Here is a 17,505-nt window from a genome sequence, read left to right on the forward strand (position 1 = left end):
GTCTGTTGTGAACAGATGTTGGATGTTGGTCTGTGGTGAACAGATGTTGGTCTGTGGTGAACAGATGTTGGATGTTGGTCTGTGGTGAACAGATGTTGGTCTGTGATGAACAGATGTTGGTCTGTGGTGAACAGATGTTGGTCTGTGGTGAACAGATGTTGGTCTGTGGCGAATGGAGATGGTATGGGGGGGGGGTCGCCCGTTGAAAAATTCAAGCGGGCTGTTGTGGAAGGGAGTAGGTACAAAGGCGTGAAGGCAGGACGTGAGGGCGAGCAACAGAAGACTGGTGCACCCGGCCACCAGAACACTCACTTTTTTTTTGATAAGCTAAAAGGGTCGCAACCCCCAGTCTAGCTGGAGCCATCCCAGCTGACCACAGCTGGTGGACCAAGCTCTCACAAGGCAAGCCTGGCCTCGAGCCGGGCTTGAACTCCCAGAGCCAGAGGTCACGACCTCTCCGTAGGATGCAGTCGCACCTCCACAGATCTCCAGTATCAGCTCTTGATACTGGTAATGGCTCCAAAGGGCCACCACTTACGGGCTATTCATGCCCGTGCCACCTTTTGGGTGGGCTTAATCTTCATCAATCAAACATCCCAGAACCCCATCAAGTAGCTGGTCACCTGATCATAACTAAAATACTCGGAAGCCCCTTAACCCTTCACAACGGAGGTCACCCCCAGAGACCAACGCAATAGGAACCATTAACACTAAATAACACACTGTTTATATCCGCTGATTATTCCCTTAAAAACATCAAATCAATACACAAAATATTTAACCATCATTAGAATAACAGGTTTCAGCAGTTTCAAAACTCCATTGAATAAATCAAATATATCAAGCACCCCCCCCCCCGCTCCCACACCACCTGCGAGCGAGCGAGTGCACACACGCACCAGCGAGCGAGCGCGCACACGCACTAATAAAAACCTAAATTACTCTCCAACAGCCTAAGCCAGAGGGAGACGAATCGGGTGAAAAACTCCCCACCACTCACCAGCCAATGATGGGGAACGCCCAACCACCACCACCACCCCCGCACGCTAAAAAAATCCGCACGCACGCATGCGCACGACGCCTCGACAACCCCCTCAACCGTCCGTAAGGGTCGCAGAGTTTAACGGGAACCTCAGCGCTCACAAGTCTGGGGAAACCCGAACACGTTAATAAACTCTTAATTGGTTACACTTGTTACCCGTACTACCTCCAAGCCCAGGGGTAAGAGAGCACGGTATGGAGGAGGGGGGGGGGTGAGAGGGTTGAGGGGGGAGTTGAGGGGGGGGGGGGAGTTGAGGGGGGGGGGGAGTTGAGGGGGGGGGGGAGTTGAGGGGTAGGGGGGGGGAGTTGAGGGGTAGGGGGGGGGAGTTGAGGGGTTGAGGGGGGGCTTGAGGGGGGGCTTGAGGGGGGGGGGTTGAGGGGGGGGGGTTGAGGGGGGGGGTTGAGGGGGGGGGTTGAGGGGGGGGGTTGAGGGGGGGGTTGAGGGGGGGGTTGAGGGGGGGGTTGAGGGGGGGTTGAGGGGGGGTTGGGGGGGGGTTGAGGGTTGAGGGGGGGGTTGAGGGGGGGGTTGGGGGGGGTTGAGGGGGGTTGAGGGGGGGCTGAGGGGGGGGTTGAGGGGGGTGTTGAGGGGGGGTTGAGGTGGGGGGTTGAGGTGGGAGGTTGAGGGGGGGGGGGGTGGAGAGGGGTAAAGATGGTAATATCTGTTGACCAGACCACACACTAGAAAGGTGAAGGGACGACGACGACGTTTCGGTCCGTCCTGGATCATCCTCAAGTCGATTGTGACAATCGACTTGAGAATGGTCCAGGACGGACCGAAACGTCGTCGTCGTCCCTTCACCTTGTAGTGTGTGGTCTGCTCAACATACTTCAGCCACGTTATTGTGACTCATCGCCTGCATATGGTAATATCAGCAGCATTATGCAAACAATAATACTGAAAATGAGGAATAATATGAACTGTGGCGCCGTGAACAGCCTGCTTGCACGTGTTGTTCTGAGAGGGCGGGAGGCAGAGGGGAAAGAAGGAATGAATGAATGAATGAATGAATGAATGAATGAATGAATGAATGAATGAAGAGGAAAGAAGGGATGGCGAGGGAGCAGCCCGTCCTCCTAAGGTTTCCCCAACGTCAAGAAAACGCTCAAATTTAAAGTGCCTCTTATCCTAACTTTACCAGAGGACCCAAAACAGAAAACGGGACAGGTAACGTCCCCTTCGCCAGCCACTTACCATTTTCTAGTACGACAATTTGTGTGGCCTTAAGAAACGCATACGAGGGAAAAGCGACGTTCTCAGTAGGAGAGAATGGGAATGATGACGGGGGGAATCATTTTCAACTGCATAATTTAGCTAGTATTGCACACAGTGCAACTCGAGTGTATAGCCTGCAACTTTCACTGGCAACGCTCGATGCTCCCGTTAATGTCTTCCTTCCTTGCTCCTCTTCCTTTTTTGTTTTGGTAACGGAGACATTATTCCTAATCCGGCCACACTATCAATGAATTCAATGTCGCACTAGGAACCCGCCAAACACACACCGAAACTGCGACGTTGGTACAACGTTGGAACAAGTTTTAACACCTGAACAAATCCACAAGGGCCGTGACGGGGATTCGAACCTGCGTCCGGGAGCATCCCAGACACTGCCTTAATCACCTCCTAACCAGTTATAACAACCAATACAGCAAGTTGTAACAACGTTCTAATACGTCATAAACACGTTAAGCCAAGATGTAACAACTTTATTACAAGTTGTAACAAGCGGAAAATAAAGACAGTTTCGGTTTGTGTTTCCAGGAACAGTCACCGGGTGAGACGTGTGACTGGTTCATTAAGATTCATCAAGCATTGATGTATCCACTCTTACGGAACCTGTACATCTTTTCAACGATCACAGTGGCTCAGTTTACAATTATGTAGTTTACGAGGCTTCAAAGTTCACAAGTCAAAATTATTATTGATATTAACAACCTCCTTGTGCTTCGGAGCCCAGAAATTGTTTAATAATAAATAATTTTACTGGTAAAAACAATGAATTTGTTTTCACTGTAAGGCAAACATTACAGTGGTAACACAGGCACACCACTTGTGCCAGGTGAGTACGCCGGGCTCACCTTAGGCCGTGCTACTTGCAACTTTTAGTTCCCAGTAGCTGAATCAAACACAACAACAACATTACAGTAGTATATTTGCAGCTACGGAGGTTGCATATTAAACGAAGGGTTACCTTCGTTACCTGTCCCGTTTTCTGTTTTGGGTCCTCTGGTAACACTTACTGGTAACACTAAACATACGCAATGCGTATGATTGTTGACAGATGTCGTAAGTGGATGCATAAGTGCTTGGTGAATCCTGACTCAGAGAACCTGGAGGGACCACACGATGCGTGACGTGAGTGGTCGCAGAGAGGGATTTATCAGGGGAAAGCGCCAAGCCATCACCACTATATAGCACGTGGAAGAAGGGGTCAGGATACGGCAAGTTACAGCCCCGCTCCCGTGCCAGGTAAGTCTACTACGGGCTCACCATAGCCCGTGCTACTTGGAACTTGTTCCGAGTAGCTGAATCTATAACAGTAACAACTGGAGTGGATTAAATAATTGCAAAACTCCACCACGAAAACTCCATCACCGCCCCCCTCTCCTCCCTCCATCAACCCTCTCCATCCAATACTGCCAAGCATCAAATCTGAGGCCCCCCTTACCCCTACCAGCTACCCCCTCCCCCTCACACACCGTTACCTACCAAAAGCTTCACTGTACCATGCACTATCCTCACACAACTGTTGTAGAGTGTACTATCACTATCACATAACTTGCACCATTGCAAGCCATTATAACTCCTCATAAAACAAGGTCTGTCCATCGCAACTTTCACAGTGCCACAATGCTATAAAAAAAAACCCTGGTCTTTTAAGGAGGTTTAAATTGCCACCATTATCTTAATGCCACAGAGACACACTTGGGCATAAACTCCACGTACGTGGAATTAGGTCAACTACACATGTTCTCTATAAGCCTCTAGGATACCTGGTTGATGGGGTTCTGGGAGTTCTACTACTCCCCAAGCCCGGCCCGAGGCCAGACTTGACTTGTGAGAGTTTGGTCCATCAGGCTGTTGCTTGGAGCGGCCCGCAGGCCCACATACCCAACACAGCCCAGGTGGGTATGTGGGCCTGGGATATGGAGTCGTTTGACATCATCGTGACTTGTGTACTGGAGGACACTTGATCACATCACGGTGCTTGGTGTACTGTATGTCACCAGCAGACGTGCAAAATACATCCTTGAAACCGTTCTTAGTCTGCAAAGAAAACTCTCCCGTTACTGACGCCAGAACTCCGTTGTTATAGATTCAGCTACACGGAACAAGTTCCAAGTAGCACGGGCTATGGTGAGCCCGTAGCCAGAGCTCCCTGGGGATCACTAATAAATAAGAAAATTTATGCGTCCGCTAACAAGGTCATAAAGACCTTTAACGAGGCTGTAAGGCATGAGCGGGCGACCCCAACACCTCGGGCGGCCATAAACACCGTCATCTGGTATCCGACATGAAGAGATATACTCGTGAGTGAAGGCGCGTGCCCACTTTCCCGCCGCCCCGAGCCGCCCCAGCTCGACCCGACCTCCTGCTTCACAATGGCGCCCCGAGCCGCCCCAGCTCGACCCGACCTCCTGCTTCACAATGGCGCCCCGAGCCGCCCCAGCTCGACCCGACCTCCTGCTTCACAATGGCGCCCCGAGCCGCCCCAGCTCGACCCGACCTCCTGCTTCACAATGGCGCCGGGGTTGACGACCCTCAAGGTAACGAGCGTGATCTCTGCACCCCGTGATGCGGGTGTCGTAAGCCCGGCACCAATTTGCTTTCAGCCAGTCAGCCAATCATCCCAGCAACCAGCCTCGAGTCGACTCCTTATCTTATCTTGAGCTTATCTTGAGATGATTTCGGGGCTTTTTAGTGTCCCCGCGGCCCGGTCCTCGACCAGGCCTCCACCCCCAGGAAGCAGCCCGTGACAGCTGACTAACATCCAGGTACCTATTTTACTGCTAGGTAACAGGGGCATAGGGTGAAAGAAACTCTGCCCATTGTTTCTCGCCGGCGCCTGGGATCGAACCCAGGACCACAGGATCACAAGTCCAGCGTGCTGTCCGCTCGGCCGACCGGCTCCTGCCTATATTGCCATTACCGCCGCCGCCACACAGATGCCAGGCTTCACCCACTCCGGGAAATGTGTATGTTTATCTCTCAGAATATTTGGTAATATGTTTATTGTTTGTGATGTGTGTCTATGTAACCTGATCAACCAGGCTGTGACTCATACGTCAGGCTGCGAGCAGCCGCGTCTAACAGCCTGGTTGATCAGTCCAGCAACCAGGAGGCCTGGTCGACAACCGGGCCGCGGGGACGCTAAGCCCCGGAAGCACCTCAAGGTAACCTCAAGGTAAGGTATGTATGTATTAACACGATGTACTGAACGGGGTGAGAATAGCTTGAGCTACCTCATCCCTTTGTGTGTATTTTACCTCAATAAACTTATTTCAATTTCAATTTCAGCCACTCCGGTTTCCTAACTCTCATTATTCCTTTCATTTAAGTCTGACCTCCAACTTACTCTTTCTCAATCCTTTGGATGACACACGTAATTGTTTAGCTAAGACTCAGGGCTCATTAGGAGTGTGGTGTATGTTAGTAGTGAAACTGCCAGCTCGACTCACACTATATCAGTGCGGCTCTGCCAAGTGACGACGTTTACGGGCTATTCATGCCCGTGCCACCTCTTGGGTGGCTTAATCTTTATCACTCAATCAAATGACGATGCACCGTACCACAGCCTCGGCCTACCTACCACAACGCTCAACTCACATGAACGGTACACCGGCCTGTGTTCACCTGGACATACCTGAAGTGTATTTCGGGAGTTGTTCTACTCCCCCGAGCCCGGCCTGAGGCCAGGTTCGACCATCATTTTAACAAGCGTCAAATATAAAGTGGGTTTACCTGGTCAGAAACGTACGTACTTAGTACGTTTTGAAAGGAGGGTTTCAAATCTTCCTTCTCAGTCCCAATCACCCACTAGCAACACTGCCTAACAACAGGGTGAGAAACAGGAGACATATTCTTAGTGGGCTACCACTGATTGATGACAACATTCCCAACTAATCTACTTTCACTTCCCAGTTTGGCTGACATCACACTGATGCTACTCTCAAACCCACCACCACACCCACCACCACACTACCCCACCCACCACCAAACCCACCACAACACTACCCCACCCACCACCAAACCCACCACAACACTACCCCACCCACCACCAAACCCACCACCCCACAACAAAACACTGAGACGAACGCCGCCACAAGCCAGCCACCGATCAATCAATTCCCTACAGGGCATAAGCACATGTCAATGTATAGTCGCATCAGCCGGTTCACTACAAGGGGATAGGGGGGGGGGGTTGCAGGTAAATTAAAATTCCAAACTTGGCGTCCCTCCTCCCAGCTTCACCCCCAGATGACCTGCACCACGGCGCCATGACCTCTGAATCACGACGTTACACACACACACACACACACACACACACACACACACACACACACACACACACACACACACACACACACACACACACACACACACACACTACACTACAGCCCATCTCCCAGCTTCACCCTACGGTAAAAACGCCAACACGTCACTGGAACACGTGTTGAGGAGAGAGAGAAAACTGTGTGGGATTTATTTGGCAGGTCACACAGGTCTTCATATAATGTTCCACTTCTGGTTGACTGATAATCGACTAGAGCTTCCAGCTATGGGACTTGTTGTGCATGTCCAGCAGCACTGGAAGTGTGGTGCGTAAGAACAGTTCACATGTGTTAATATATGTGAACGATACCTTATCACGGGGTTTGGTTTGTGATTAACCCTGGCAGCAGGTGATGTTCAACACCCACCGACCCCCTGGCAGCAGGTGATGTTCAACACCCACCGACCCCCTGGCAGCAGGTGATGTTCAACACCCCCTTTCCCTGGCAGCAGGTGATGTTCAACACCCCCCCTCCTGGCAGCAGGTGATGTTCAACAACCCCCCTCCTGCCAGCAGGTGATGTTCAACACCCCCCCTCCTGGCAGCAGGTGATGTTCAACACCCCCCCTCCTGGCAGCAGGTGATGTTCAACACCCCCCCCCCCCCTCCCTCCTGGCAGCAGGTGATGTTCAACACCCCCCCTCCCTCCTGGCAGCAGGTGATGTTCAACACCCCCCCCCTCCTGGCAGCAGGTGATGTTCAACACCCCCCCCTCCCTCCTGGCAGCAGGTGATGTTCAACACCCCCCCCCCCTCCTGGCAGCAGGTGATGTTCAACACCCCCCTCCTGGCAGCAGGTGATGTTCAACACCCCCCCCTCCTGGCAGCAGGTGATGTTCATCACCCCCCCCCCTCCCTCCTGGCAGCAGGTGATGTTCAACACCCCCCCCCTCCCTCCTGACAGCAGGTGATGTTCAACACCCCCCCCCCTCCTGGCAGCAGGTGATGTTCAACACCCCCCCCTCCTGGCAGCAGGTGATGTTCAACACCCCCCCTCCTGGCAGCAGGTGATGTTCAACACCCCCCCTCCTGGCAGCAGGTGATGTTCAACACCCCCCCCCTCCCTCCTGGCAGCAGGTGATGTTCAAGACCCCCTTTCCCTGGCAGCAGGTGATGTTCAAGACCCCCTTTCCCTGGCAGCAGGTGATGTTCAAGACCCCCTTTCTCTGGCAGCAGGTGATGTTCAAGACCCACTTTCCCTGGCAGCAGGTGATGTTCAACACCCCCTTTCTCTGGCAGCAGGTGATGTTCAACACCCCCCCCCCTCCTGGCAGCAGGTGATGTTCAACACCCCCCCCTCCTGGCAGCAGGTGATGTTCAACACCCCCCCCCCTCCTGGCAGCAGGTGATGTTCAACACCCCCCCCCCACCCTCCTGGCAGCAGGTGATGTTCAACACCCCCCCCCCCCTCCTGGCAGCAGGTGATGTTCAACACCCCCCCCCCTCCCTCCTGGCAGCAGGTGATGTTCAACACCCCCCCCTCCTGGCAGCAGGTGATGTTTCAACACCCCCCCCCCCTCCCTCCTGGCAGCAGGTGATGTTCAACACCCCCCCCCCTCCTGGCAGCAGGTGATGTTCAACACCCCCCCCTCCTGGCAGCAGGTGATGTTCAACACCCCCCCTCCTGGCAGCAGGTGATGTTCAACACCCCCCCCTCCCTGGCAGCAGGTGATGTTCAACACCCCCCCTCCTGGCAGCAGGTGATGTTCAACACCCCCCCCCCTCCCTCCTGGCAGCAGGTGATGTTCAACATTCCCCCCCCTCCCTCCTGGCAGCAGGTGATGTTCAACACCCCCCCTCCCTCCTGGCAGCAGGTGATGTTCAACACCCCCCCCTCCCTCCTGGCAGCAGGTGATGTTCAACACCCCCCCCTCCTGGCAGCAGGTGATGTTCAACACCCCCCCTCCTGGCAGCAGGTGATGTTCAACACCCCCCCTCCTGGCAGCAGGTGATGTTCAACACCCCCCCTCCCTCCTGGCAGCAGGTGATGTTCAACACCCCCCCCTCCTGGCAGCAGGTGATGTTCAACACCCCCCCTCCTGGCAGCAGGTGATGTTCAACACCCCCCCCTCCTGGCAGCAGGTGATGTTCAACACCCCCCTCCTGGCAGCAGGTGAAGTTCAACACCCCCCCCTCCTGGCAGCAGGTGATGTTCAACACCCCCCCCCCTCCCTCCTGGCAGCAGGTGATGTTCAACACCCCCCCCCCCCTCCTGGCAGCAGGTGATGTTCAACACCCCCCCTCCTGGCAGCAGGTGATGTTCAACACCCCCCCCCCCCATCCTGGCAGCAGGTGATGTTCAACACCCCCCCCTTCCTGGCAGCAGGTGATGTTCAACACCCCCCCCTCCTGGCAGCAGGTGATGTTCAACACCCCCCCCCCCTCCTGGCAGCAGGTGATGTTCAACACCCCCCCCTCCTGGCAGCAGGTGATGTTCAACACCCCCCCTCCTGGCAGCAGGTGATGTTCAACACCCCCCCCCCCTCCCTCCTGGCAGCAGGTGATGTTCAACACCCCCCCTCCCTCCTGGCAGCAGGTGATGTTCAACACTCCCCCCTCCTGGCAGCAGGTGATGTTCAACACCCCCCCCCCTCCTGGCAGCAGGTGATGTTCAACACCCCCCCTCCTGGCAGCAGGTGATGTTCAACACCCCCCCTCCTGGCAGCAGGTGATGTTCAACACCCCCCCTCCTGGCAGCAGGTGATGTTCAACACCCCCCCCTCCCTCCTGGCAGCAGGTGATGTTCAACACCCCCCCCCCTCCCTCCTGGCAGCAGGTGATGTTCAACACCCCCCCCCTCCTGGCAGCAGGTGATGTTCAACACCCCCCCCTCCCTCCTGGCAGCAGGTGATGTTCAACACCCCCCCTCCCTGGCAGCAGGTGATGTTCAACACCCCCCCTCCTGGCAGCAGGTGATGTTCAACACCCCCCCCTCCTGGCAGCAGGTGATGTTCAATCACCCCCCCTCCCTCCTGGCAGCAGGTGATGTCAACACCCCCCCTCCCCTCCTGACAGCAGGTGATGTTCAACACCCCCCCCTCCTGGCAGCAGGTGATGTTCAACACCCCCCCCCCTCCTGGCAGCAGGTGATGTTCAACACCCCCCCCTCCTGGCAGCAGGTGATGTTCAACACCCCCCCCCTCCTGGCAGCAGGTGATGTTCAACACCCCCCCCCCCTCCCTCCTGGCAGCAGGTGATGTTCAAGACCCCCTTTCCCTGGCAGCAGGTGATGTTCAAGACCCCCTTTCCCTGGCAGCAGGTGATGTTCAAGACCCCCCTTTCCCTGGCAGCAGGTGATGTTCAACACCCCCTTTCTCTGGCAGCAGGTGATGTTCAACACCCCCCCCTCCTGGCAGCAGGTGATGTTCAACACCCCCCCCCCCCTCCCTGGCAGCAGGTGATGTTCAACACCCCCCCCCCTCCTGGCAGCAGGTGATGTTCAACACCCCCCCCTCCCTCCTGGCAGCAGGTGATGTTCAACACCCCCCCCTCCCTCCTGGCAGCAGGTGATGTTCAACACCCCCCCCCCTCCCTCCTGGCAGCAGGTGATGTTCAACACCCCCCCCTCCTGGCAGCAGGTGATGTTCAACACCACCCCCCCCCCCTCCTGGCAGCAGGTGATGTTCAACACCCCCCTCCTGGCAGCAGGTGATGTTCAACACCCCCCCTCCTGGCAGCAGGTGATGTTCAACACCCCCCCCTCCTGGCAGCAGGTGATGTTCAACACCTCCCCCTCCCTCCTGGCAGCAGGTGATGTTCAACATTCCCCCCCCCTCCCTCCTGGCAGCAGGTGATGTTCAACACCCCCCCTCCCTCCTGGCAGCAGGTGATGTTCAACACCCCCCCCCTCCCTCCTGGCAGCAGGTGATGTTCAACACCCCCCCTCCTGGCAGCAGGTGATGTTCAACACCCCCCTCCTGGCAGCAGGTGATGTTCAACACCCCCCCCTCCTGGCAGCAGGTGATGTTCAACACCCCCCCCTCCTGGCAGCAGGTGATGTTCAACACCCCCCCCCCCCTCCTCCTGGCAGCAGGTGATGTTCAACACCCCCCCCTCCTGGCAGCAGGTGATGTTCAACACCCCCCCCCCTCCTGGCAGCAGGTGATGTTCAACACCCCCCCCTCCTGGCAGCAGGTGATGTTCAACACCCCCCCCTCCTGGCAGCAGGTGATGTTCAACACCCCCCCCTCCTGGCAGCAGGTGATGTTCAACACCCCCCCCTCCTGGCAGCAGGTGATGTTCAACGCCCCCCCCTCCCTCCTGGCAGCAGGTGATGTTCAACACCCCCCCCCTCCTGGCAGCAGGTGATGTTCAACACCCCCCCCCCCTCCTGGCAGCAGGTGATGTTCAACACCCCCCCCCTCCTGGCAGCAGGTGATGTTCAACACCCCCCCCTCCTGGCAGCAGGTGATGTTCAACACCCCCTCCCTCCTGGCAGCAGGTGATGTTCAACACCCCCCCTCCCTCCTGGCAGCAGGTGATGTTCAACACCCCCCCCCCTCCCTCCTGGCAGCAGGTGATGTTCAACACTCCCCCCCTCCTGGCAGCAGGTGATGTTCAACACCCCCCCTCCTGGCAGCAGGTGATGTTAGACACCCCCCCCCCTCCCTCCTGGCAGCAGGTGATGTTCAACACCCCCCCTCCTGGCAGCAGGTGATGTTCAACACCACCCCCTCCCTCCTGGCAGCAGGTGATGTTCAACACCCCCCTCCCTCCTGGCAGCAGGTGATGTTCAACACCCCCCCCCCTCCCTCCTGGCAGCAGGTGATGTTCAACACCCCCCCCCCTCCTGGCAGCAGGTGATGTTCAACATCCCCCCCCCCTCCTGGCAGCAGGTGATGTTCAACACCCCCCCTCCTGGCAGCAGGTGATGTTCAACACCCCCCCCCTCCCCTGGCAGCAGGTGAAGTTCAACACCCGTCCATTCAAGTCCCCGCCGGGGTCATTCTTCACGCACACCTCCTGTGCCAGGTGAGCTCGACGGGCTCACCATGGCCCGTGCTGCTGTTCCCATTACCTGCCTCTAAAAACAACAACAAGGGGATCATTCTTACTGTTTGGCTGATCCGGCAGGTCAAGTCCGCCAGAGGCCCGATGAGGCCAAACTTCCAACGCTCTCCCAGCCGCATCTGACCACTTTACTCAACTTCAACCTGGGTCCTGGGTCACCCCAGAGCGCATACTGTGGCAGATTTGAATTGCTATCCTCTCATCCATCCTAGAGTTGCACAACATTAATGCCGCGCCCTCTCATGGCCCTTACCGTGGGGGGTTCTGTTTTTTCTTCTGTACTCCCAAAATACAGCAGCGGCAGTAGATATGGACCACTAATGGGTGGAAGAGTACGTTGGGTGATGTAGGTGGCACCCCTGGTCGACTCCCATAGGCTGCTGGTGCAGGTGGCTAACCATGAAGTGTCAGTGAGAGAGGTTGTGCATCTTCACGGTGACGGAGACCTCGGAGCCGTAGCCGAGGAAGGTCCGGGGTCCCAGGGGGTCCCAGGGGCCCCAGGGGGTCCCAGGGGTCCGGGGGTCCCAGGAGTCCGGGGGTCCCAGGGGTCCGGGGGTCCCAGGGGTCCCACTCCTCCGTCCAACCTCCGGGTCTGGCCTGCGACACACTAATTTGGCAGTCTCCGTGGTGTAGTGGTAAGACACTCGCCTGGCGTTCCGCGAGCGCTATGTCATGGGTTCGTATCCTGGCCGGGGAGGATTTACTGGGCACAATTCCTTAACTGTAGCCTCTGTTTAACGCAACAGTAAAATGTGTACTTGGATGAAAAAACGATTCTTCGCGGCAGGGGATCGTATTCCAGGGACCATAGGATTAAGGACTTGCCCGAAACGCTACGCGTACTAGTGGCTGTACAAGAATGTAACAACTCTTGTATATATCTCAAAAAAAAAAAAAAAAATTATCTCGTGTTAACGCCATACCCCCACCAACCTGCGTACCCGGACGGCTCTCACACAGCCGTTTTCATTCTAGTCAACGGAGAAAACCCTCGATTTCTCCCTTTAGTAAACATACGAGTCTTTAACGGGCAATCTCATACTAAATTGTGAATCTATATTTTTTAACATTTCCAAATAACATTTAACATCCAATATCAAAGATTTAGATACGCAGGCAAACATGTTATGAATAATCAAAGATTTTGTCGTTTGCAGCAACATTAATCCTGAACTATCTTGAGGTTATCTTGAGATGATTTCGGGGCTTTTTAGTGTCCCCGCGGCCCGGTCCTCAACCAGGCCTCCACCCCCAGGAAGCAGCCCGTGACAGCTGACTAACACCCAGGTACCTATTTTACTACTAGGTAACAGGGGCATAGGGCGATAGGTGACTATTGGTATATTTTCACTGTTTACATTATAAAATGCCGTAGAGGCGCCCTGGGCATGTGCACATATGCCTGGATACGGCAGTGGGCGGCCACAGGTGTGGACATTGCGGTGGGCGGCGACAGGTGTGGACACAACGGAACCGCACACAGATACAAGCGCCCACCACAAATCAGGGCCATAAACCCACATCATATAAGGAGCGGGTACAGCCAGCTATTTTTCCCACCCCACCTGTTGCCCTGACAGCCAACACTGACACACGCACCGCTACCCCACCCTCCACACGCTATACCTATCCCCGCCATACCCCCAGCACCCAGCTATCCTAGATATAGCACCCAGCTATCCTAGATATAGCACCCCCTATCCTCGATACAGCACCACCAATCCTCGATATAGCACCCCCTCTCTCTACACCACTCGCGCATCTATCCTCGCTCCATCAAACCATGCCCACTACACACCTACACCGCCCGCACTACATCCACACTACACTGGAGACACATTGCTCATTCCCAGCCCCATGCACCAATACATATACAACACGCCATGCCTTCCAACCCCAAGTTACAGCCCCGCTCCTGTGCCAGGCAAGTCCACTACGGGCTCACCATAGCCCGCGCTACTTGGAACATCAGTAGCAGCAATTATATCCGTCAATTGGAAGAACCATATGTACAAAAGCCAACCATCCGTGACACGCGTATGACCACACAACGCTGGTAGATCACGCCCGTAACACGACCACCAGGAAATGGTCGCGGTGGGATGACGAGGGATGCCTAAGTAATGGCTTCCCCCTATTGGAACGCTTCATCTCACACCCACACCTCTCTCTACCAGCACTCGCCTTGTATCCCTACACCCACACCACACACCCCACACCATACCATACACCCACACCCCACACCCACAACACCCATGAGATACCTGCTAGGTAACAGGGGCATAGGGTGAAAGAAACTCTGCCCATTGTTTCTCGCCGGCGCCTGGGATCGAACCCAGGACCACAAGTCCAGCGTGCTGTCCGCTCGGCCGACCGGCTCCCCACACACAATCCACACACACAATTGTGAGGTGGACACAATCAAAATAAAAAGAGCTGATGAATGATATTAGGCTTGAGATGATCGTTTGGGAAGACTAATCCTGTCTAAAAAAAAAAATTTACCTACAATTCCATTCCCCAGCATTCACCTCATTGCATACTCCCAGACTCTTGAAAATAACTAGAATTATGCATGTACCCGCCCAATGTACAGTGTACCCGCCCAATGTACAGTGTACCCGCCCAATGCACAGTGTACCCGCCCAATGCACAGTGTACCCGCCCAATGTACAGTGTACCCGCCCAATGCACAGTGTACCCGCCCAATGCACAGTGTACCCGCCCAATGCACAGTGTACCCGCCCAATGCACAGTGTACCCGCCCAATGCACAGTGTACCCGCCCAATGCACAGTCTTCCCGCCCAATGCACAGTCTTCCCGCCCCATAACTCACACGAATGTAGACAACATCCATTTATCAGACTGTTCATCTGGTTCCAATTACCCCTGAACTTTAATATGCGAGGCGGCTCAAAGCGAGCCAGTGGAATACGCCCACCGACCGCTCATTCCCGACTAAAGTCATTAGCTGGCCTGCAGGTCAAGTTACACCTCCGCCACCACCACGGGAGGGGCCAAAGGCGGGACCAAAGAGCCAAAGCTCAACCCCCCCCCCCCCCCGCAACCACAACTAGGTGAATACAACCACTAACAGCTCAACAGCCCTGTATACGAGGAGGCGGTCCAGCGCAGGTTAATGTGTTGTGATGTGGTGTCATACCAACTAATCATCAACACCACCACACTGGTGGTGCGCAAGAATACTTCCATTATTTTTTTTTTTTAATGGTGGTTTCGAAATCTTGCTTTCAAAACCTGTATACCTTCAACTTCGCTCAAAACGGTTCTTGATCTTGTGCTAGGAGATGTGCTAGGAGCGAGGATGACCGTCTTGGCTCTGTGTTGTCACTCGAGGGGTCTTCTGAGGTCTTTGAAGACCGTGGTCTTCAAAGACTTCGAAGACCACAGATAGAATGACATGCGTTCTATTATAGTATAAAATGTCTTATGTTGACTCTCTCCGATCTCCCCTTCGTTGAAATATGTTGAACTTGGTCCATATTACCTGAATACCGGAACACTTGATACACATTTCATTCCCCTGGGCACTAGGAGGCTCGAACCTCGGGCCCCCATGCGTGTGAGGCAGAAACTGTATCCACTCGGCTATACTTGACCTGTAAAGCAATATCTGTGTGTTCCTTGCCTCTACCACCACTTTGGTCACCATCTACGACCAAGCACTCAACCACCCCATAGTGACATTATATATATATATATATATATATATATATATATATATATATATATATATATATATATATATATATATATATATATATATATATATATGCATGCTGGTTACCATTATAAATAGTACGGATATCTGGGGTAGCAAATACAATAAACAGCTGAAATTCCTGCCCTTCACACACACACACACACACACACACACAGTTGATTGATGGTTGAGAGACGGGACCAAAGAGGCAGAGCTCAACCCCCGCAAGCACAACTAGATGAACACACACACACACACACACACACACACACACACACACACACACACACACACACACACACACACACACACAATCTCTTCATGTCGCAACTACCTTAAAAGACGGACATAAATGTCAAGGTTTCTCCGATAACAAACATGTGAACAATTTCCGGAATCACATATGAAATAAACAAACAAAACGTTCATCATTGCTCATGTCACAAAATTCAACATTGACAACTTTCGGCTCTTGAATAAAAAGCAACACTGAAATTATTCTAAATACAAAAAAATAAAATTTAAATTAATTCAACTTTACTGACGTCTGAATAAAGACGAGAAGTCCTTCGCCGGTCACAACTGGCTACAAACATTATGCAAAACCAGACTTTGTTTTTTTTTTCTCCACCCTCATCAATTTCTACAACCAGAGTCCGTAAACAGTTTCCAAAAGTAGGCGAACTGAGCGTACCCAGAGCGAGCGCAGGCAGGCAGGCAGGCAGGCAGGCAGGCAGGCAGGCAGGCAGGCAGGCAGGCAGGCAGGCAGGCAGGCAGGCAGGCAGGCAGGCAGGCAGGCAGGCAGGCAGCCAGCCAGCCAGCCAGCCAGCCAGCCAGCCAGCCAGCCTCGCGAAGAACTGCACGGGCCCTAAGCCTCTGGCTGGCCCATAAGGGACACTATTCTAAACCTCCCCCACAACACGTCGCCGGCCCTGTATATACAACCACCCACAGCTCGCTATAGCCCATCCCTCCCGCCTCATACCTACCTGAAATCAGGATTTAATATCTTACCAAAAAAAACAAAAAAGTTATCAAAGCAATCCCAAGACGTAGATGTATTCAGAAAAAAAGATTTTGGGTGTCAAGTGATTCTCTCTCAACAGTCCTGTCGACCTTGCCTCTCCCCGGCGACATCTTGCCGACACACATCAGTTATAAAGCTATAAAACGATTTAGGAAAGGTGGAATTTTTTGTTTAACCCCGCGAGAATATTTGTTTTCCTATAGGAACCAAATGATGATCACATATACTACTGAGCTGATCTAATATATCACGAAAATGAAAGAAAATATTCCTTGTGTGTGTGTTTAAGAGCAAAACCATTCACAAGCATTCATCCTGGTCATCCGTGAATGCACTTAGATGCATATCTTAAAGTCTCAAGAGACCTTAACACACGCTCCCACGCACGCGCCCACACGCTGCCCCAGCAGGTTACCCTTGGGATATGTTGCAGGGGGACAGGTGGCGGTGATGGGGCGGCCAGGGGCAGGCGCATCAGGCGACCTATAGGTGGCAGGGGACAGGTGGCGCTGACGGGGCGGCCAGGGACAGGTGGCGGTGATGGGGCGGCCAGGGGCAGGCGCATCAGGCGACCTATAGGTGGCAGGGGACAGGTGGCGGTGACGGGGCGGCCAGGGACAGGCGCATCAGGCGACCAATAGGTGGCAGGGGACAGGTGGCGGTGACGGGGCGGCCAGGGACAGGTGGCGCTGACGGGGCGGCCAGGGACAGGCGCATCAGGCGACCTATAGGTGGCAGGGGACAGGTGGCGGTGACGGGGCGGCCAGGGACAGGTGGCGGTGACGGGGCGGCCAGGGACAGGTGGCGGTGATGGGGCGGCCAGGGACAGGCGCATCAGGCGACCTATAGGTGGCAGGGGACAGGTGGCGGTGACGGGGCGGCCAGGGGCAGGCGCATCAGGCGACCTATAGGTGGCAGGGGACAGGTGGCGGTGACGGGGCGGCCAGGGACAGGTGGCGGTGACGGGGCGGCCAGGGACAGGTGGCGGTGATGGGGCGGCCAGGGGCAGGCGCATCAGGCGACCTATAGGTGGCAGGGGACAGGTGGCGCTGACGGGGCGGCCAGGGACAGGTGGCGGTGATGGGGCGGCCAGGGGCAGGCGCATCAGGCGACCTATAGGTGGCAGGGGACAGGTGGCGGTGACGGGGCGG

The 17,505-nt window shown here is 54.8% G+C and overlaps 2 protein-coding genes across 5 annotated transcripts in view; both read right to left on the reverse strand.

Annotated features, from left to right (window-relative positions):
- LOC138370072 (AF4/FMR2 family member lilli-like) overlaps positions 1–17,505 on the reverse strand; it is a 307,388-nt gene that overhangs the window by 209,206 nt on the left and 80,677 nt on the right. The window lies entirely within an intron of this gene.
- LOC138369886 (uncharacterized) lies at positions 16,674–17,459 on the reverse strand. The gene has a single exon (XM_069333632.1). The coding sequence runs from the start codon at positions 17,457–17,459 to the stop codon at positions 16,674–16,676; it is 786 nt and encodes a 261-aa protein (XP_069189733.1).

This window comes from Procambarus clarkii, chromosome 30 (assembly GCF_040958095.1).
Source record: "Procambarus clarkii isolate CNS0578487 chromosome 30, FALCON_Pclarkii_2.0, whole genome shotgun sequence".
Lineage (NCBI taxonomy): Eukaryota > Metazoa > Arthropoda > Malacostraca > Decapoda > Cambaridae > Procambarus > Procambarus clarkii.